Genomic DNA, 24,177 nt, shown 5'->3' on the forward strand with positions numbered 1-24,177 from the left:
TCCCCTTTGTGCTGGTATCCAGTTCACAGGAAAACATCGCCCTTGCTTATTTCGCCAGTTGTCCTTAGTTTCAGTCGGGCCCCTTTTGAGGTATGTTGGGGCAGCTCTCTTCTTAGGATCTGCATCTATCTGGAAAAGAGAAGCAGATTCTCCAACGGAGAGTAAGTTAGCACCCGGAAAATTGAGATAACACTTACTTTTTTGATAGACAGTATGATAGGTTTAGGCCCTCTTATACCCCGTGATTGATGGTAGCTTGATATTGAAGAGTGGGCTTGTGTTTGGGTATTGTTCTGACTTGTTTCCCAGTTCCAGCTATGGGTCTAGTATCACTGAGTGGATCAGTTAGCCAAATCAAGAGCAATTGATTCCTCACCATGGCTATGTACCACTATTGCACTTGTGTGGGCATCACATCCGGTTATTTGTTGCTAATCAGGTTAAACAATGTGTTGCTTGGACAGTTCTTGGTCATTTCCCCCAGTTGCCTATGTAGCGCCTTCTGGCACTAGACACGCTGACTGTCTGGGACTGACTCTCTCCTGGCTTCCAGCCATGTCATTCCATTTTACACGTCAGCTGTGTATGGAGTCTTCAGCAATAGGGTCTTACCACTGGCCTTTGGTGGGTCATCAAGTACTCTGACAGAAGTCTGTCATTGTTTTGGGAAACCGTGTAGGTTTCTCTGATCAAAAGCTCATTGTGGATAGTAGCCCCAAGCTGGAAGTGGGGGTTACAGGTCAGTGTCCACTAAGAAATTGAGGAAAAAGATAACTAATATACAAGAGTTAGAGAGGATAGAGATAGAGGGGAGAGGGGGAGAGGGAGGGAGGGAAGATGTAGAAGATTTAGGTCAGTTTTGATCCTACCCTCTCCAGTGTCTTGTAGTTCAGGTGTTTCCTGTAAGGGTCTAGTGAAGGTTCAGCCATTTGGTCTGTCTTTTAGGAAGTAGAATTTTATGGTACCATTGCCGTTTGTGTCCGGATTACAGCATTATCCACCTTGACCAAAGCTCCAGAGATTATATCTTTTAACAAGTAGCATATGTATAATATATGAGTATGAGTTTATACATGTGTAGTCACATACATTTTCATATGTATGTAATGTGCATAAGTCCCTAGTCTACCTATTGAAAGAACCTGGGGCAACTTCTCTCCCATGGCCATGAGCACACCTACTGTCCCAATCAGAGTTCCTAAATACAGGTCTCCAGTTAGACAAATCAGAGCTCTTTTAAAGAAAAGGGTGATTCAGAGGCAGAGGGAAAATAAAGACTCTAAGAAGTATTAAACATGTCAGAGTGATTAGTAAATATCAAAACATATAAACCTTACTGGCAGAGTTTCCACTAGTTGTATTTTGAGCAAGCCTCAAAAATATGACAGAAACAGATGATAACCCACCTAATAAATCTGTTGGTCCACATTGAGACAAGTATTAAGTTAATTGTAGTTTTAATATATGCATAGGCACAGAGTATCTAATCACAAAATTTATTAATGATGGAAAAACAAATAACTTGACAATGAAAGAGACATGACAATGTTAATGAAATGAGGTGAATTTAATAACATAAAATGTCTGATCAGTTTTATAAGATGCAATGATAAAAAATATAATGTAATATAAACACATTCATCCAACACAAACAGCAAAATCCTGCAAAAGTAACTACTCTATGACCCTGAACTATTTCAAGTTTATGAAATTTAAATGAAGTTTAAGAAAAATATGTCCAGACTGAAGAAAGTAAGTAAGCAGAATTAGTAAGCACAACGCAGGATTCTGGGCTGCTCCTGTTGCTATGGTATGCTATGGGAAAAGGAACAAAACTTGAAAGTGGTCAGAGGGTTAGATAACACAGCAGTAATGGGCCTGTGTGAATGTTCTGACATGCATGGTTATATTTTATTGTATGTTTTTAGGAAACACTAAAGTTTTGGGATAGACAGGGTGTAGTGCTGCTAACTTATTTTCAAATATTTGAGAAAATAAGGTCTCTTTTTTTCACATTCCCGATTGTCTGTTACTTTGATCTTTTTAAAATAAAATTGTGAGCTGCAACAACAGCAACCAAATGTATAAGCCAGACAACCCTCATCTGCCCAGCATGGCTGTAGGCGGCTGGCAGTGGCAGTCAGCCCCACTGCTGGCGCTTACCTCTCGTAGCTCTTACCACTCTGCAATAATACTCCGCTTTCAGTTTGAGGTTTTTAAGGTTTTTGGTTTTTTTCTCATGATTTTTGTTGTGCTTTGTTTTTAGAAATTGGTATAGAAATTAAAGAAAAGATTCATAAGAGAAAAATAAATACTTAAAATTTTGTAATTTTCTATCTGCATCCTACTTGGAGAATATTGCCATAAAATTGAGAAGAAAAACAAACTCTAAGGAATTTATACTCAGAAACCCAACACAGTCAAAAATATGTGCCTGTAGCAATACTGTGAAAAGCCGGCAGAGAGACACATATGTGTTCCTACAGGAAAGGAAGTTTTGGGATCGTGCTCTGTGCCAGGCCATGAAACAACTGAGTAATGAGCAAATCATTTTTTTTTTTTTTTAAATCTAGCCATCACTGATTTCCTAAATCTACCCTTAGAGTAATGAAAAACAACTTTTTGCATGCTCTGAAACCTGGGTAATTATTAGTTAAAAACAAATCTGTTGTCCTACTGGCCTACACTTGATTATAAATAGCAGTAAGACATGAGAACACCCAGGGCACAGAATTGGCCTTCTAAATATAGCTTCCCCTTCCTCCAAAGACTTTGAAAAGAATGCTATCTTTTGTGAAAATGTGACCTTTATAAATGGCACAGAACACTAAGGTCAGAGAATGTTAGACTTACAAAATAGTTTAAATGTTTCCTTAGTTTGTGAACTCATGTTTTAGGCTAAAATTCAATGAAATTTATTATTTATCCAGAGTTGGGAGTTTGGCTTAGTAGTAGAGTGTGCTCAACATTCAGGTTCAACCCCCAGTACCACAAAACAAACAAACAAATACAGTTTTTGTTCAACATCTAATGGCAAGCAAGTAATAATTATGGTACTTAAAGCTATGTCTTATAATAAGCGAATGATTTCAATAAGGCTCATGTTCACACACATGCCCTCAATGCCTCATCCCTTTGCTTCTTTGAGAGTGATGATCGTTTTGTTTGCCAAATAGCTATAATGAATTCTTAATTCACTTCAAGAAATGCTATTTCTATTTTTAAAAATACATGAGAATATTACCTATATATCTCTCTCTCTTTTTCTCCCTCTCTTTCTCTTTCTCTTTCTCTTTCTCTCTCTCTCTCTCTCTCTCTGTCTCTCTCTCTCTCTCTCTGGGAATCTCTCTCTTTCTCTGTGTGTCTTTTTGTGTGTGTGTGTGTGTGTGTCTCCACACCGTGAGGTCAGAGGATAACCTTAGGTTATTTTCTGCAGGCACCATCTTCCAGTTTTGAGACAAGACTATTCGTTGTCTTTAAATTTCCCTAATTAATCTGGACTGGCTGTCCATTGAGCCCCAGGAATCTGGTCTCAAGTTCTTTAACACAAAGATAATAAACACACCACCATACCCAAGGTTTCTTTTATTTTTTTAAGATTTATTTATTAATTACAGATTTATTTGAGAGAAAAAGAAAAGAGATGTACCAGGGCTTACTGCTGCCACAAACTCCAGACATGTGTGACACCTTGTAAATATGACTTCATGTGGGTGGCTGTACAAGTGAGCATCTTGAACTCCTGAGCCCTCTCCATTTTCAAACCAGCTTTTTTTTTTAAGGCTAATTTTATCTGGGAGTTGAACTCTAGAGGTTCTCATGCTTTCAAGACAAGTGCTTCACTAAGACCTGTTTCCCCAGCCCTCCCTCTTTTCTTCTTTAAGTGGTTCTAACTACATTTACACTGTTTCGCTATTGAAATAATGTATAACCCTGAGTACAGAAGCACATTCCAGCACAAGAAATAAGAATAGAAGAAAACAAGGTAAGAGTAGGGATGGTGTATTTTTAAGGGGAGATGAGAAAAAAGGAAAACAAACAGAAATTTGTTCTTAAAAGATTGCCAAAGGCTAGGCAAGCTCAGCAACTAAGAGTGCTTGCTGCTTAAGCTTGACAAATTCTTGGGACAATGGCAGCCCACTTTTACTACCCAGAGACCACATAAAAAGGAAGTCTGTAACCCCAGTTCATGGGGGTTGAAGACTAGAGAATCACTGGGGCTCACTGACTGACAGCAGCTCCAGGCTGCCAGAAAGACCCTTTTTCAAAGAAATATGTGGATTGGCCATGAGAGATAGACACCTAATGTTCTCATCTAGCCTCCACAACCACATCCATGGGGTGTACATATCAACACACAACATGAATACACCTCACATCAAATAGTGCACACACACAAAGAAAAAAAGATGATAACAAGTTAGATAATGTTTAGACAGACCTAGTATAATACTGCTTTCTTTAATTTAAATTACCATGTACTTTCTGTTAATGGCATTGTCTCAGATTAGCAGTACATAAAGCACCAAGAAGGTTGTATTTTAACATGTTATGTTACTGTCCTAAAAGTTTTGACAAGTCTTTATTGTAATAAATAAGAAAGGAAAAGACATTTATTTTTAAACTTTTTTTTTAAATTTTTTATTTATTTATTTGAGAGCGACAGACACAGAGAGAAAGACAGATAGAGGGAGAGAGAGAATGGGTGCGCCAGGGCTTCCAGCCTCTGCAAACGAGCTCCAGACGCATGCGCCCCCTTGTGCATCTGGCTAACGTGGGACCTGGGGAACCGAGCCTCGAACCGGGGTCCTTAGGCTTCACAGGCAAGCGCTTAACCACTAAGTCATCTCTCCAGCCCTATTTTTAAACTTTTTATTGATAATCACTATATATGTATTATACCACACTCATAATCACCTCCTACCACCCTCTTTTTCCTCCACCCTTTTCTCCCCTCCACTACATTCCTAATTCCTTCCAAATACTCCCTGTTTTATTTTGATGTAATCATTTTTCCTCCCATTATTTAGGTCTTGTATACATAGTGTCAGCCACTGAGGTCATGAGTGCCCTGGACACTTTGTGTCTGGAAGATAGTATTGCAAAGCACTATTCCCGTTCCTTTAACTCTTACCTTCTTTCTGCCACCTTTCCACAATGGCTCCTGAACCATGAAGGGTGTGACAGAGATGATTCACTTAGCTGAACACTCCACTGCAATTCTTCTCAGTATTTTGATGAGTCTTGAGTCTTCCTAGTCATCACTACCATCTGAAAAGAGAAGCTTCTCTAACTGCTATAACCGTTAAGCCATTTCCCAGTTCCCAAAGAAGCTTCTCTAACTAAAAGCAAAAATATCATTAATAGGGCTGGAGAGATGGCTTAGCAATTAAGCACTTGCCTGTGAAGCCTAAGGACCCTGGTTCAAGGCTCAATTCCCCAGGACCCATGTTAGCCAGATGCACAAGGGGGCGCACGCATCTGGAGTTTGTTTGTAGTGGCTAGAAGCGCTGGCATGCCCACTCGCTTCTCTCTCTTTCTGCCTCTTTCTCTCTCTGTCTGTCACTCTCAAATAAATAAATAAGAATAAACAACAAAAAATTTATATATATATATATATATATTTATATATTATATATATAAATATATATATATATCATTAATAAATGAACATAAACATAAGTATTTTAAGGGCAATATAGTGGGCCAAATATATCCATTTTTCCATACAACAGTAGTACTTTATGACCCCATGCAGGCCTTATGACTTCCAGAGGCCTTTGATTAGGTCTTCAGCACTGGGCATGAATTACCTCCTTGGAAGTAGGCTTCATATCTAATCAGAGAGTATTTGGTTTCTCCATAGCAGATATGCCACCATTGAAGCAGTTGGCACATTTGGCAAAAAACATGCTTTTAACTTTCTCACTTCTTTGTACAATAATAAATTAATAAAGGGTATTTAAACTCAAAAGTCATAAAATAAACTTGTCAGTTTTTAAAAGAACAGGAGCGTGTGTGTGTCTGTGTATATGTGTCTGCACAAGCATTTACCCACACATACTTGTCATCAAATTTTGCAGGTTACTGTTATACTGACTTTATACTCAGTGAAATATAGTTAGCAGTCCAAAATTATCTTCATCATTTAGACAAAATCAGATTTTATAGTGGAGTCAGCCACTGGTAAGTGTTAAAGTTATATTTGGAAATTTCTCCACATAGCCAGGTTGAGTACTTCTCTTCACTGAACGCTCACATTGAAACATAATCAAGCATAGTTCTGCTTTTATATCTGAAAGCTATTTTACTCTGAATCACTTGGCAAGTACTTACTCTATTTTTATAGTCTTTGTGTTATAAAACTATTAAAAGTTCGAGTGAATTAAAGAAGTTGGTGAGACTTGCTAGGTAATAATTCAAGCCTACAATGTATGAATGACAGTACCAAGACTTTTGGTTTTCTAGCATATGAGTTTGGTTGACATGAAAACTTATGGGAATTAGATATGGGAATTCCTAATTCATAATGCTGAAATAAAAGTCTTCACATAGACTTATATATCAAGGAAATTATAATGTAATGCTAAAAAGTAATAAACTTAGGAATTCAAGTATTGACTTTACATTTTGCCCTATGTCTCTATTTTGAGATTATTTTTTACTTCAGAGTTAATTGCAATGTTATCAGATAAGTTATGTCTTGGTTGTTACAGGTAAGTTTAGCATTTGAATGTTTCTTGAATGTTCATAATGAGATAAAGTTAAAACAATAATTTCCAGTGCTCAGAGTTAATAATAAATGTCCTTTATTGATAGTCAAGCCTGTAATCACTGCTACAAGAGAGGCCTAAAGGGCTGGAGAGGTGGCTTAGTAGTTAAGCACTTGCCTGTGAAGTGTAAGGACCCTGGTTCGAGGCTCAATTCCCCAGGACCCATGTTAGCCAGATGCACAAGGGGGCGCATGCATCTGGAGTGCAAATTTGCAGTGGCTAGAAGCCCTGGCATGCCCTTTCTCTCTCTCTCTCTCTCTCTCTCTCTCTCTCTCTCTCTCTTTCTCTCTCTCTCTCCCTCTTCCTCCCTCTGTCTGTCGCTCTCAAATAAATAAATAAAAATGAACAAAAAATTTTAAAAAATAACAAGAGAGACCTAAGCAGGAGGATTGCTAGTAAGTGACAGATAATGTGATAAGTAGGTGATTTTTACAATATATAAGCTTTCATGGTTTTCCATACAACTACTTCTCTCTTGGGCAAAGTAAATATTCTTACTATTTTTTCCCAAGTTACATTTCTTTCTTATTAAGAGATGTGGTGGCCACATTCTATCCCTCACATTTTAAATATTTTTGGTGTATTTTTCATTTAAATTTGCTTGTTGACCCAGGTTTGGTGACCCGGGCATATACCTATAATCTTAGCACTGAAAATCTGAGGCAGAAGTATCAGGAGTTTGTCATATCCTTAACTACATAGTGAGTGAGGCCAGTTCAGGTTGGGATTTGTGAGACCCTGTCTCAAAAGAAAGAAAGAAAAAAAAAAGAGTCTGCTGATTTATATACTGGTATGTGGTCTATGGATGTTTTTCTCAATAGTGGAATTAATGCTTCCTTAATTATTGTTGAGTAGTCAATTTGTGCTGCTGGTTTGCAGCATTTCCTCTTCTACCTGAGCTTGTATCATGGGTATGTTTACTTATCTATCAATGTTTGCATGTATGCATATATGTATCTTTTGTGCATTTATCAATGTATTTATTTTTATTTGTTTCTTTCTTTGCTTTTGAGAGAGAGTATGGGCATAAAGACTTGGCTGGCCTGGCACTCACTATCCAAACTAGAGTATTCTTCTGTCTCTGCCTCCATGGCCTATATTCGTAACTTAGACAAGGGCTGAAAAATCAAACAAATCCTATTTTAAATGTGTATGAAGATTTCCTGTAAATAATATATGACAATTGCAAAGAGTACTAAATGTTATAATAGTTTTCCATAATTAATAAGATTAATAAAAATTCTGAATTTTGTGGGAAGAGGAAAGGGGATATCAGAGTACACCCTTTAAAAAATAAATTGAATTTAAAAAAGAGTATAACCTGATGGGAATATGACAAACATGTGATACATACACACAGAAAATGCACAATTAATATTTTTATAAAAATCTTGTAAAAGTGAAAGTGATTCCGTATACTCATGAGTAGTGAAGGAAATTAAGAAATACTATATAGGAGGCAAGCATCTGCAAAGAACATAACTTGGCAATAGTTGTACATGTATTTACAATGTGTTGAAACATAGTTGTAGCAACTGTTCTTTTTGGCTGCAAAGAGGCATATTGGAATATTTATGCAAGACTTCAATTAGAATATTTGTATTCCATGCAGAAAATACTCATTTGCACAAGAGCAGGTACTGGTTTATGTGTAAAATGTGATTTTAGTTAATGCGTTTTCACTCATTCAGAAGGAAAGGATGCAGCATTATGATATCTTAAAGTAGCATTCTTAGATTTTTTCATGTTGTTCTTCCTACTGCATACACCAAATAACACCATCTTCTCATTTATCTCAGATTGAAATCTAGAAGCAATCTACAATTTTCATCCTAGAGTCCAAAATCTCAAGTATCCCACTTTGTAAGTCACTTCACTAATTGCTGGCACTTCAGTCTCAGTTGCCTGTTCCCAATGTGGCTCTGCTGTTTCATCCTCAGGCCAGCAGCTGTGCCTCAGGCTCACTGCCATAGGCAGGCAGAGTTCACCCTGAGCAAAGCTGTTTTAAGCCTTGCTCAGTCATAGGCAATTGCACTTATAAAAGTTACATTCTTCATGTTATTCTTTTGTATCCAAATCACATCATTATAATTTACTATATGAGCACTGGCATCCTATTTGATGAACTAATTAATATAAGCGTTGAAAGTATGAAACTTTTTAATCTCAATTTTGCAGCTCTTCTCTTATTTTTTGGAACTGCTGTTTTGAGTATTAAGTAGTTTTGTAGATCCTTTTTAAACTCAGAGTCACAGTTTAACAATGAGGCAGCTTGAATGCAAGACTATCTCCAAAATGGCTAAGCTACATATGTGGATGTTGGCATAGGAAATGCTTATAGAACAAACATTAGATGGAGGAAGAGATGGTGCTTGAATGAGTATCTGTGATTAGATGATCACAATTAAAAAGCTAGTTCTACAGAGATTTTAATGTACTATCATTTTATGGAGTAATGGAGTAAAATATGATGTAAACTGCTTTCATATTTAAAAAGAAATGTTAGTGACATACTATCAATAAAAGGTGAATCAAGTTTCATAAACCCCCAAAGAAAGATGTTAAAACTGTCAGAAATTGTAATTAAAAGTTTTATAATAATATTTTTAAACTTCTGTGTTTGCATCTTTAAAACTGCACTAATGAGAATACTATATTGATAGTTGTTAAGGAATTTAAATTATCCTCATTCACTTTTTAGATTATTGTTATTATTTCTAAAGCATTCATAAATCATAGATGTTTTATAATTTTTTTGGTTATTGTTACACAGTGGAACAATACAGAAAACTTCAACTTGATTATACCCTGCATTGTGATTTTAAAAATGAAAAAATTAATAATTATTTATTTAAAAAAATATATCAGTGTCCTAATATCTTTTATGTTTAAACAATGTTTCCATTTGTTTATTTGAGGAAAAGAGACAGAGAGCAAGTAAAAGACAAAAACAAAGTGAATTTGGGTACAACTGCTTCCTAGCCTTTTGCTACTGCAAATGAACACCAGACACATGCACCACTTAGCACATCTGGCTTCCTGTGGATAATGGGAGATCAAACCCTGACCATAAGACTTTGCAATCAAACACCTTTAGGTGCTGAGCCACCTTTTCAACTCCATTAACATCTTTTCAAAACCTAAATATTTATTTTACATAGAGAAAATTATCTTAGTTTAATGAGAAGGTATAGCTTTTAAAAGTGTCTTTCCTCTTTAAAAGAATTTGGAGCTTGGGAATGAGTTCAAAGTGTTTGCAAAACATAATGAAAGAAAGGTCATTACTAGCCTCAGGGTCTTAATGCTTTTACAGTCTTTATGTGCATAAACCCAGATCTTCATTTTGTCATTAGTATTGCCATTATGTAAGATATTGGTCAAGTCAATTAGTGTCTCCCCTTTAATGTACTCCTTTCTTTATTTGTAATGTGCCAGCAAATGAGTTGTCACTTACCAACCAGCAATATTTCTGTAGTTAATTGACTATCATCAGCAAAGGTATTATAAAAACTGTCTTAAACTGATTGATTAACTTTGGAATATTCAATAAATCATATAGAAGTCCCAAATATGAGGATGGAACAAACTATCTCATGCATTCATTTGCAGCTTTAGTTATAAATATTTTAAAATATATTTTATTTGTTTATTTACGAGAGAGAGAGAGAGAGAGAGAGAGAGAGAATAAGCCTGCCAGGACCTCCAGCCACTGCAAACAAACTCCAGATGCCTGTACCACCTTGTGTATCTGGCTTATGTGGGTCCTGGAGAACTGAACCAAGATCCTCTGGCGTTGCAGGCAAATGCCTTAACCACTCGGCAATCTCTCCAGCCCTTTAGTCATAAATATTTGATAAAGAACTAAAAATTTAAAAACATAACTGTAGCAGACAGTTTCAGGTCGCTGAGATGAACTTCCAGACCTGGCACAGTTATGGAAGAAGGGATTTATTGAGGCTTACAGATCTAAGGGAAGTCCCATAATGGCAGAAGAAGCTGGCCTGCCTTCATAGGACTAAGCAGAGAGAGAGAAGCACAAGCCTAAAAGCCAAAAGCCACACAGCACAGTACACTTTGCATATCTTTAGATTGAAATCTGAAGCCCAGCACCACACCTTAAGATCTACCTAGTGACATTGCCTCCAGCCAGGTGGCTGCAGATGCAAACTACAAACTAATAAAAAATTGAATATGTTGATGGCCATCTATTCAAACCACCATTATAACTCTCAACAAAGGGAGCTAGGTTAGATTTTTTAGGAATTCTGCAGTGCTTAGAGTACTGAGATTATTTTTAAATCTCCTGTTGTAATTGGGAGCATGCAGAGAAGAAGTCTTCTACAGAAAAGGATTATAGTTCATCCAGTAAGTTGATGAAGTCTTTTAATAAACTAGGAAATGAACTGAAAAAATAATAAGGAAACATGCTTTCTCAATCATGTTTCATGATGAACAAATGTGACTTAGTCAATGAGGATCTTGGGTGAGATGATCAGAACAAAATCTTGCCTAGAGATACTAACAATGTGCAAAAGTCTGTGCTAAAAATTGTGAAATTGATAAATCAAAAACATATTGCAACAAAAGTATAGTAAAGGAAAATGATCTGATCAGCTGAAAATCATTCTCACATAATAACAGTTATTCATTCTACTTGAAGGTAGGAAAGGTATGTGACTTCTAGAAAGAGTATGCAAGATAAGAAGTAGTCCTGTTGCCAGTCTGGGGGTGCAAGTAGAGATGCAAAGCTAGTGTTCATTTTTAACTTACTGCCTTGAGATGCTAAGGATAAGCATGACAGATGATCCTGTGAGCAGTAAGACCTCTAAAATGAAGCTTTAGAAAAATATGCCCCAGATTATAGTTTTGTCTGTCATTAATACATAGGTGACAATTAAATCTACTAGGATACTTGATATTACCAAAGAATGCAGCACAAAATAAATGAGAATCAAGATTTATGAAGTGGTAGGTGGATGAAAGAGAACATAAAAGAAGATTATGGGGGAACCAAAGTACAGTAAGTGAAGCACTGTACCAACAGTTAAGTTTTAAGAAGCATGGAGTAGCATTTGGGGCTGCTGTATGCAATTGATATGTCCAATATTAGAAAGAGATTTGAATGTGGTGATGATTCTGTAATGAGTTTTAATGAAATTAAACAGTGTAGATGAAGGACACAGGATAGCTATTTGGGAGAAAATAAAAGAAAATCAGTATTATAAACAGGTGGAAGATGAAAGATCTTCTAACAAGAAAAATGTGAGCACTTTTATAAGCATTGGAGAAACTGATAGGGAAAAGAAATATCCAGAGAACAACTCAGAACTGAAGGAAAAGGGAGAATACAAGTTAGGTTTTCATATGTGGTAAAGACTGTAAAAGAGAGATGACTAATTATTTATGTGTGAAAAACAGGAAAAAGGGAATTGAAGAATTTCTGTAGAATAACCTTGATTTTCTTCATAAATTTAGTTAGTATTTTTTTCTTGAATAGTAAAATAAGATATAAATAATATATAAGCACTATGCAAAACCAGAAATGGTCCTTAGTAATGGCAAAAAGGAGGGTCCAATATGAACCAACATATTTATGAATACCCTTGAGATCACTTGTTACCTAAATAGAATGAAAATAATTCCAAAAATAGAGAACACTTTAGGCTTTACTAACACTTGTAGCCAAGATTTCTTGTTTGAAAATTTACTTAAACATTAGAGGGAAACAAAGTGTTTGAGTCCAGCCCTAAAACAGTAGAGAAGTAAGTAATAGATGAAACACTCGATCAACCAAAATTTATAAGGTCAGCAGAAAAGCTTCCTCATGAAAGGGGAAAAGGGCTGCCCTTTGCACTGATGGTAAAAAAGTATGGAGGGGAAAAACTACCTGCAGCTTTGCCATAAGCGAGCCAATGGTGCAAAACTCAGCTACACACTCACAATAATATTTTCAAAATGACAGGTTTATCTACAATGAATGTATTTGACACATGGATAAGAATATATTAATTTGGTTGAATATTAACTCATGAGTACATATCTTTTTAACATCCCATGTGGTGAAGTGGGGAGTGCAATGAAGCGTCTTTGAAATGTACCAAATATATGGCTTTCTCAAGAAATCCTGTGCCTGATTCAGTGGGGAATAACCATGGACAGATTTTTTTAAATATTTTTTGTTTATTTTATTTATTTATTTGGGAGCTACAGACAGAGAGAGGGAGAGAATGGACATGCCAGGGCCTCCAGCCACTGTAGATGAACTCCAGATGAATGCACCCCCTTGTGCATCTGGCTAACGTGGGTCCTGGGGAATCGAGCCTCAAACCAGGGTTCTTCAGCTTCACAGGCAAGTGCTTAACTGCTAAGCCATTTCTCCAGCCCCATGGTCAGATTTTCAATGGAACACTTTTTTTTTTTCTTCTTGAAGCAAGCTGGGGTTTTCATACTTGGACATTTGACAGATATTTTCCTGAAAATGAATAAAGGGAGTTTGTAAGGTGGCTGATAGGGAAATCCAACAAAGTGCAATAGTATCTCTTGCCAAAATCTGAGCTTTCAAGTGAAAGTTATAATGTGGGAGGCTGGTGAGATGGTTCAGTGGTTAAAAGTGCTTGCTTCCAAAGCCTTCCAGCCTAGGGTTACAATCCTCGGTACCCTCATAAAGGCAGATGCACAAAGTGGTGCATGCATCTGGAGTTTGTGTAGCAAGAGGCCCTCACAAACCAGTTTTCTCTCTCTTTCTCTTTGCTCACAAATAAATAAATAAACAATTTTTAATTATACAATTTGGAAAACTTACTATCTAGCCCTGTGAAACTATAAGTTTCAATTCTTTCAGATTTTTTGCAAAGATATATGGCATTATTAACAAATGTGATATTGTATTATGAAAACTATTTCCATTTGGGAAATTTACCTAACCCAACATGTATTGGGCCAATAATTCTAAGTAAGTAATGTTTGACCCTTGATCTCATGTGTGTGTGTGTGTGTGTGTGTGTGTGTGTGTGTGTGTGTGTGTGTGTATGGGTGTGTGTGTGTGTATTCATAAGCAGAAGACCCAATCATAGTGCAAGTGGGACAATGGAAACTTTAATAAGATAATGTATAGAGATCATACTGTTACAGTTTCAGATTGTGTATTATTAAAAAAAAAACTCCCCAACTATCTGAAAAGGCTATTTAATTTCTCCTCACTTTCCAACCATAGCCATATTTTCTCCATGTAATTCAACTAAAACAACATATTAAGACAGATTGATTATAATGGCCAGTGTAGGAAACCAGTTGTCTCTTAATTGGCCAGACATTTGTAAAAATAAGACAGAGGTGAATATATAAAACTATAGATAATTCTTGTCATTGTTTTCTACTGCTTGGGAAATACATTTTACTTTCCCTAAAAATATTCATACAAATATGTAATGGGCTTGTTGAAATTTTAAGCAGATTAATGAATAAATTTTCTTCATTTCTCCTCATTTGTCACATGGTGAATGCTGGTAGATTGGTTCCCTCTAATTGAATGCCCACCCCAGCCCCCATAAGCTTTGAAAATGCAGTGGACATCCAAGACCAAAACAACTCAGAAGCCGGAATGTATACTAATCCACTCAGCACACAGGAAACTACTTGGAGGCTTTCACCCTTTTGCACTTGTTTTCATACAGTAACAATAGAGAGTTTATATCACTGCATTTTTAATAGTGGAAGCAGAAGAATTTCACTCTCTTACTTTTAAACTGATGAAAGAAGTCAATACTGTTGGTGCTGGAGAGAAGTCTTCAGTGAATGCTGGTGGCATTCTCTCCATTCTTTCTTGCAAGGCTGTGAGTCTCATTTCATGTGCCCCATTTACAAGAGTAAAATTAGCATGTTCTCAGTCACCATTTGGCTCATGACTCAATGTCACTATAAAAATCATCTTAGCAGCTTTATAGGCTCAACTTCTTCTAGGATACATTGATGTGGAACACTTCACTTTAATATAGGAGACGTAAGTACATGATTTTATGAGACACTTGAAATCTATTTAAATCTGTAAGTTCTACTAGAATAAAGCCTAGTCAATTTTCTAAAATGGTGTCATGTGTCATATTAGAAAAGGTAAAGGGCACAAACAAGGAAAATACCAACACCAAACGTGTCTTGGTTCAGGAACTTTTCTTATGAGTGAAGAATCCCATGAATAGTATTGTGCTTTTGCCCTTTCCCTGAGAATGTGGCGGTTTCTTTAGAAACTTGTTTCTTGTCGATGAATTTTGATTGAATTTTAGATAGAACTTTTTATAATGTAATCTAACAATGAATAACATGCTATTTAAGTAATAAAATATCTTTTCCCTCTCCCATCTGACTTTAATTATAATTATAATTAATTATAATTATAATTATATCTTGTGCATAATGGTACAAAACCCCCACCATATTTCTTTGCATACACCCAATACTATTATTAACTTGTGTCTAAAAGACTCTAACTGTAATAGCATAAAGACAAAGCTATAGTAAGAAATAAATATTAGCTCTTAATACCATTTTCATGATTTTTCTCATTGTTTTTATAAGGTCAGTATCCGTGTTACTTGCTACTTTACTAAGCCTCTGTGAGCTGAAGACATTTATTTTAGATTTTTCCCTCACTCTCTTCCCTCCTTCCTTCCTTCCTTCCTTCCTTTCTTTGTTTCCTCCTTTCTTCCCTTCTCTTACTCTCCTTTCTCTCTTTCTTATTCTCTCTCTTTCTATCTTTATTAATATATGGCAGACATAACTTTTGGATAGTTCTCTAGAATTGCATAGCAAAAATTGCAGTTGTTTATACAATAATATATTTGTTATAAAAGATATTACAGAGTTTTGGTACTTGAATCAGAGAACATAGTTGTGTCTAAACCCTAGATTGGATACAAAAATAGTCCCTGTCCATATAAAAGCAACAAGTTTTTTTTTTTTTTAAGAATTTAAGAATAATAATGTAGAGAAAGATGTAGACTCTACGATAGATGTTTGGTCTAAAAATATTCCTTCTGTCATTTATATCCTCAGCTTGTGATAATTGGTGATACTGTTATAATAAAAGAAATTTATTCTCTGTAGAAAGAAAGCATCAAAAACTGTGGCACTGTTTTATAACAATAGCTAACATAATTGCTATGACTACTGTAATTATACACCTTGTATTTAATTCTATGTTATGTTAAAAGTGTCAAATGTATGCACATCAATCTAACAAATATATTTCAAAAGTACTTAGGAGGACATGGTATATAGAGAAATGAGGCTTTCACAAATACCCACACTGGCAGTTGCTCTATCCAAATATAAACTATGCATGACCATTTAAATATGATTACAATATGCATTTACAACTTTCATATCCTCATTTCCCCTTGTATGTGCTAATTATTTGGGAGTACATTGAATTAAAATTAAAGAGTGTCACATAAGCAGAATTGCCATCCAAATCCCTTGAGATGCCCAAATATATATGCATTTTAGCTTCATTTGACTCATATCTTCTAAAATGCATTACCGCCTTCTCCACTTCATAAATGGTACCTCATCTTTGCTGAAAATTACCAGTAGCAAAGTAGATTACATAATCCCACATCTAATGACAGTTGACATATAATAACAATAATGGCAATAAACAAAGATTTCATTATAAAATAAGGTCTGGGCTTTTCAAAACATTTTTATTTATTTATTTGCAAGCAGAGTGAGAAGAAAGACATAAAGAAAGAATGGAAGCAGAAGGGCCTCAAGTGGCTGGAAACAAACTCCAGATGCATGTGCCCCTTTGTAAATCTTTTACATGGGTTCTTGGGAATCAAACCTGGGTTGTTGGGCTTTGCATGCAGGCACCTTAACCACTGAGCAAACTCTCCAGCCTCAGGACCTGGGTTTTAAGCCATGGTTCTGAATATAATTTAGTGGTTACTTAAAAACTCAGAATCCACTATTCTTCTGTGGGTTAAAAAGTGAGGTTACTCATTTATACTTCATAGCATTTTTACCTGATGAAAAATAATAGCAGTTGTAAGCCCCTTCATTTGAAAATGTTGTTTTGAAAAACCATGAATGAGTCTGTAACAGACAGTTTCAGGTTCATTGAGATGAACTTTCAGACCAGGCACAGTTATAGAGGAAGAGCTTTATTGAAGCTTACAGATCCAGGGGAAGTTCCATAATGGCAGAAGAAGCTGGCCTGCCTTCACAGGCACAAGCAGACAGAGAGAAGCACAAGGCTAAAGGTCAAAAGCCATAACACACTTCAGGAACTCCAGCTAGGCACACTTTGCATACCTTTAGATTGAAATTGGAAACCTACCACCACACCTTAAGATCACCCAGTGACATTGCCTCCAGACAGGTAGCCAGCAGATGCAAACTACAAACAACTGAATATATTGGGGGCCATCTATTCTATTCTAACCACCACAGAGTCTAAGAATGGAACTGACTGTAGACAGAACTTATTTCTCTAAATTTTTATATATATGGTGTGTGTGTATGTTTATAAATGTGTAAAGGATATATATATTTGCCATGCTGATGTACTTGTTCAATTGTAAACCTCCATAGTAATCTAGAAATTAAATTTTATGATGGCTGATGGCCATTGAGTTGATAAAAATATCTTTATAACTAATATGGTTGAGCTTTTCAAGGTCAAGTCTGTATATAGACTGCAACTGACTCAAAAGCAGTCTGGTAAAGTACAAAGTAGGCTGGAGCTTTGTGGACTTAAGTTCCAGAAACTTCAGTAACTAAGTGAAGATGGGTACACAACTTGAACTATATGCTACTCAGATTCTCATATATAGTAACATCTACTTTCTAGTAGATAAACTTTGAGGATTCAGCAGGAAGCTGGTGTGTCCTCTGTGGCTACTGATGGAAGGTGGCTACTGATGGAAAGGTGACTGGAATGCCTTTTTCTTGTTCATCATTCTGATTCATCACACTATTTTAGCACTGACTGAGTTAGAATCTGTACATGATGAAAATAATAACAAAGTGAAGTCCATTTTTTAAGTTACACTTTACTTATCATACAAAACAATGAGTTATGTTATGGTATTTCCATAATTGTATATTGTTGTATTTTCATCTACCTGTTGTCTGCTTTGGGCCTCCTCCATCTTTCCTTCATCCCTTTCCTGCCCACATGGTGTTCCTTCTATTTGTTGTTGTTGTGGTTTTGAGGTAGGGTCTCACTCTGGCCCAGGCTGACCTGGAATTCACCATGCAGTCTCAGGGTGGCCTCTAACTCACGGCGATCCTCCTACCTCTGCCTCCCGAGTGCTGGGATTAAAGGCGTGTGCCACCACGCCCAGCTCCCTATATAAATCTTTATTTCACATATGAAAGGAAAATATGTAGTATTTTGACCCTCTCATTACTCAGTGTTTATCTTGCTACAGTCTTCAATCTATCTAGAAGGAGAGGTCACCATAAGGCTAGCTATGGAGCCAGTGCCCTGTACTGATTCATAGACTGCTGCCTGAAGACACAGGGAAAAGTGGAGCAGAGATGTCAGGTTTGGGCTAAATTTTGAGAGCTAAATTCATTTCATATGCTATCTTATTGAGAAAAAGCATTCCAGTGGAATAACAGGCTCTAAAAATATCGTGTACCCAGCATGAGAGTGAGTGTTGAAGTAAAAACAACTCATGGACCTTTTAAGGTATTAAAAGGAATATTAACGTCTTCAGAATGTATTCTGTATACTCGGCATATGGCTTTATTAATTTTTCAAAATGATACAAGATGACTCTGGCAATAGAATTTTAGATAGACTAGAAATGTAATTGATATAAAACCAAAACCAAAAATTTCTGGCCCATGTTTAGACATATCAGGGTGAGAGCGATAAACAGAAATGTATGAAAAGAAAGTGTATCCTGTTAATGGAAAGGCATGCTAGTGTTAGAGGTGGAGTCAAATAAAATGAGCACCAGGTCTTAAAAAGAAGAAAATCCAGTGAGAGGGCGGAAAGGAACGACTATGAAAGAGCTTGCAACTGAAGCACTATATCTTCTCAGAGGTTGAAGTCATCGTGGAAAGCAGGTGGTGCCTGTGTACAACTGAAAAGGGCTGGGAATTGTTCCCGCAGAGCAGAGCATGAGGAAGAGTCAAATAGAGATGACTAAAACAATTTCTGAATGTGTACTAATAATAGAGTCAGAAATTTCTCTTTGAGCCAACTGGCACAATTTTGTCACTTTTTTCTTGAAACAGCCTCCCAGAAGTGAGATCACAGAAAGTGTACTATGGTGGTTTCCCAGCTGTGAAGCAAGGGTAGGAAACAATGACCACATAGATGAAAAGGATGTCCTGGTGGACATTCTCAAAATGCTGCATGACACCCACAGCCTGGCCTTGGAGGAAACTGAAATAAAAAGTGTTAAGGACTGAGTCAGTGTGAAGAATCAATCCACTAAGTGTGAGAGGAAAAGAAGTTGGAAAATTTCCAAATTCTAAATTTTTGAAATAAGGTATAAGGTAGTTTTAAGAAACCATTGTTTTTAATGCTCTTGCTTGAGTGACATTAATCGTCACATTATCCAGCCACACTTCTTTACTAATTAACAGTTAAGGACAAGTAAGTAAAATGTTTTTCTGCAATTCACTCCATGACCGTGGTAGAGCAAAGACCACAGCCCAAATTCCAGGCATTTACTACGACAAAATAGGTGAGATGATCCACTAATGGGGAGGAAAGGTTTATTTTTTGGTGATATTGTAGGTTTCAATTCATAGTTGGTAGGTTTTAATGCTATGAGCCATATGGGACACTACCTCATCATAAGTGCTCAGACAGAAGATAAAGAAGAGGAAAAGCCAGGGACCCTAATGCATCTCATGTAAGGGCATCTTCTTAATGACAACATCCTGCCACCAGGTTCCACCTCATTTAGGTGACTTTACCTCCCAGTAATGCCATGGAGTGAAGACTAAGTGTTCAGTACATGAGCATTTGGGGACCATTCAGTACCTAAACTGTAGCAATCTTTAAGTGTCACAGATTTTAATTGGGAAAACTCCCTTTCCCTGCCTGTAAAAAATTGTATTTCAAGACGAAGGTAGTATGCTTATTTTAAATATTTTTATTTATTTATTTATTTGCAAGCAGAAAGAGAGAGAAGAGAGACAGACAGAGAAAATGGGCATGCCAGGACATCAAGCTGCTGCAAATGATCTACAGATGCATGAGCCTCTTTGTGCATATATCTTTATGTCCTTACATGGGTACTATGGAATCAAACCTGGGTCATTAGGCTTTATAGGCAAGTGCCTTACCAGTTGAGCCATCTCTGCAGCCCAGGAGTATGTTCTTCATCTCATGCAATTACTTGTGTGAGAAACATAGGAGTTGTCTTTTGGGATTGAAATGCTTGTAGTGTTCATAATCACTTGTGTAGGATGATGATAGAAGGAAAACTGGATTTGGTCAACTTTTCAGATACTCCTAATCTTTCTGTACATAATACACTTGTTAACTATTTCTAGCTTAGAACAATTCCATTTGAATCCACCCCCACCTCGTCTCTGATGCATTAATAGCATGGTATTAGAGAAAGAGAATTTTATGATGCTAATCAGGTAGCAAGAAACTATGGTGAGTTAGAGAGATTGTCTAGTGGTTAAAGGTGCTTTCTTGCAAATACTGATGACCCCAGCTATAATTCCACAGTCCCCACCTAAAGTCAGGTACACAAAGTGGCACATGAATCTGGAGTTCGTTTGCATTGTCAGGAGGCCCCAGGGTACCCATACTTTCTCTGTCTCTTTCTCTCAAATAAATGATAAAAATATTTTAAAACTAAAATTACAGCAAGTGCGCTAAATCTGTTTTGGTAAATAAAGTTTAGTACAAATCTTAAAAATGTATAGTCTTTGACCATTTTACATTGTAAGGGAAAGATTTGTGGTTAGCATATAGTGTGCATACGATTCTCAAACTCCAGTTACCATTTACCTTCCACACAAGTTCTTGACCTTTGATATAATTGCTTCAGACAAGTATCAAAGCACCACTTAGAAATAAGACAATTACTTCTCCTTCATATTGTAAACCAACTACCATCATAACTCATGTAGCAATGTGTCTCTCTTCTAGCTCCTGCTATGTGGATATTTGTTAGCAATGACTGATGTGGAAACTACATATGCAGATTTCATTGCTTCTGGAAGAACAGGTCGAAGAAATGCAATACATGATATCCTGGTTTCCTCTGCAAGTGGCAACAGCAATGAATTAGCCTTGAAATTAGCTGGTCTTGATATAAACAAGACAGGTGAGTTTCTTGATGCACACCGTTATAGGAAAATGGGATTTCCTTAGATCCAGGCATTTTCCAAGTTGGTTTAAGGCATAAAATCCCTTTCTATCAAAGTCACCTGATAGTGATAAATAGTTCAGGCCAAGATTAAAGCCTGGCACTAGTCTCTTAATCACATTCCCTGTTTTCAATGACTTCTCTTTTATAAAAGTATTTTTAGGGCCAGAGAGATGGTTCAGTGGTTAAAAGCACTTGTTTACAAAGCCTGATGGCCTGGATTCAATTTCCCAGTATCCACATAGAGCCAGATGCACAAAGTGGTGCTTGTATCTTTAATTAGTTTGCAGTGGCAGGAGGCCCTGGTACACTAATTTTCTCTTTTTTTTCCCTTTCTTTCCCTTCCCCCACCCCTCTCTCTCAAGGAAATATTTTTGAAAATATGTTCTATATTTATTTGAAAGAGACAAAGAGGGAGAAAGATTTTAAAGGATGATTTTAAGAGAATAATAACTTTTTATAAAACCACTGAGATTGCTTACATAGAAATGTTAACAAAGTTGAGTCTTGTGCTATTCATAATGTTGGCCATATCTCAAATTTAATAGATTCTAAAACAGATTCATAAGTGAGTCATGTGGTCCTTTAGTTTAAAAACTATCTCAAAAGAGACATGTCCCTAAGACCATTTTTACTGAGAATGTAAATAAATTTTTATATAATTCATAAATAAAGTTGTCTTTTTGTTTTATTTTTATAATTGAACAGGTTTGTGAAAAATATCACTTATCCAAGCAATCTAACTTCATTAGTAGAAAAAAAAGCAGTTTAATATATTAAGATATTTGGTGGCTTTACTTCTGAGTATTAGAATATGTCTTTTAACAGTTCTCTCATCCACTGAAAACATTGTATAGCCTCTGTATATAACAAAGGTGTATCTGTTTGCTTGAGGGAACTGGTTAAAAATAACCATTAAATGGAAAAAGGGATAAGGAACCACAAGGTTTGTACACAGTGAATTAAATGCTCCTAGTTTCTGACTCCACATTGACACATTCAATATGGCTTCACTTTCATAATTTCTCTGAGAAAGCCTTCATATTGTTGGAAACTGAGTCAGACTATGTACATGTTAAAAGCTTTTTTTCAACAACTAAAGATCAATAGGTCACAGACAGATCCTTTGAATTTGAAATAATGAAACCTTGACATCACTACATATACCCTTGTTCCCATTGCTTCTCCACAGTTAGTTCTTACACTTAACTCTTAATGCCTCTCTGAGAAAGACTATAGGAAATTATTTGTTTAAGCATCATGGAATAAGTGAACATATTTTTCTATGATTGGATGTTTAATTTATTTTACAAGATTTATATATGTTTTTATTTTTATATGAATATTATGTTTTAAATAACTTTATTAGTTTAATCAATCCTTATAGTAGAGTATTTTCATTCATGATAAAATTTCATTTCTTTTTGTGTTTTGCCTGACATTGAGAATTCTTAGTCTCAAGACCTTATATAAGAGAATATATTAATTTATTATAAATAAATAAAATAATAAATGCAATTTGAAAAAATACATGTGAGAATAGAAATAAGTTTATATTAAGTACATTATATCATCTGAAAAGTTCAAACATTTTCATGATTCCATGTGTCTTCATTTTTAAACATGTCGGCATGCTGATCGCAATTCCCAAAGACCTGGTAAAATTTTGTTTCTTCAAATTATAAAGTCTAGAACCAGACTATCAATAACACTGACTTCATTGTACAAAGATTTTTAAGTAATAAAACTACTATATGAAAGGCTAAAATAGAAAATATGGGTGGTAGGGAAGATGGCTCAGAGGCTATGAAAGTTACTGGGCAAGCATGAGCACTTGAAGGGACTAATTTACATGGAGTTTGATTCTCCAGTACTCTAGTGAACAGCTTGAACTGGCGGGGCATGCTTTTAATCCCAGTCCCATGGAGAAAAGAGACCAGAGAATAACTAGGGCTCCCGTTCACTCTGGCCTAAAAATGTCATCTCTATATTCAATGAGAGACTCTGTCTTATGTAAACATGTGGAAGACAAAAGGGTTATTCTCTGACATCCACACCAGGAAGTCCCAGGCCTCTAGAAGGCAGATCATTAATTTTTTTATTTAATGCAGTCACTTTTATCCATTATTATTTGCTATCTGAGCACTGCCCTAATTTGCCTTCCTTCCTTTGGTTATCAAGAGCTTCTCTGTTTCTCAAGTTGTTACTGCATGCTTATATATACATCTCACATCCAGGCCATCTGCAATCTTGAAAGCTTCTTCAAGTCTTTAATAATAATAAAAATAATGTATAAAAAAATCTATAACTGCATTATACTTTGATAGTGATTTAAGACAAAATATGGTTTTTATGCATAACAGGTTTTAATTTCCTGAAAGATGCAATATCACTGGAATAGGGTAAGATGTTTTATATCTATATTTTAAGAAAACAGAATAAAACTGAACATGGAGGTATACACTTCTAATCCCAACGATCTAGAAATTGGGAAGGAGGATAACAATGGATACAGAGGCCTTGTTGCAGCAAAAAAGAACAAGTTCTTTCAACATTACTTTCTAAGCAATAGGCTAGTCTACTTACCTGCATCTATTGAATTATTATAAACTTGAAATACTAATATAATTCATGTTATTGTAAAACCCCAAAATGCTACCCATCCATAATGATTGCCCAGTATACAAGTGACACCTGCAAGTATTTGAAGAATTGAATACAGCTTGAACTCCTAAAGCGACTTTGTAAAAGCATTGATCAATTTTCTTGTGCTGAACCACTAAGATTATAGCTGTAGGTTCAAGGAGGTGGTTTGACTGGAATTATATATATGATCTTGAGGGCAGACCATAGACTATTTGAACTGTTGGAAAAGAAACTGTCTAAACATCCTTTTCTCTTCAATTATCATTGTTTATTTATTTGAACTAATATCTTTGGGAAACCAGATGAGTTAACCTCAATGCTATAGATAATGGAAAAGGTAATTTTTACATATTTCTTCAAATTAGAACATGCTCTTATTATGTGTGATGTTTTACTTAGAGTAACTGCTA

At 35.9% G+C, this 24,177-nt stretch overlaps 1 protein-coding gene across 1 annotated transcript in view; it reads left to right on the forward strand.

Annotated features, from left to right (window-relative positions):
• Pkia (cAMP-dependent protein kinase inhibitor alpha) overlaps window positions 1-24,177 on the forward strand; it is a 98,885-nt gene that overhangs the window by 70,501 nt on the left and 4,207 nt on the right. The window contains exon 3 of the mRNA XM_045144267.1: window positions 20,902-21,079. Within this exon, the coding sequence (XP_045000202.1) occupies window positions 20,929-21,079 (151 nt within the window). The 5' untranslated portion in view covers window positions 20,902-20,928. The remainder of the gene's footprint in view (window positions 1-20,901; window positions 21,080-24,177) is intronic.

Source organism: Jaculus jaculus, chromosome 2 (genome assembly GCF_020740685.1).
Source record: "Jaculus jaculus isolate mJacJac1 chromosome 2, mJacJac1.mat.Y.cur, whole genome shotgun sequence".
Classification (NCBI taxonomy): Eukaryota; Metazoa; Chordata; class Mammalia; order Rodentia; family Dipodidae; genus Jaculus; species Jaculus jaculus.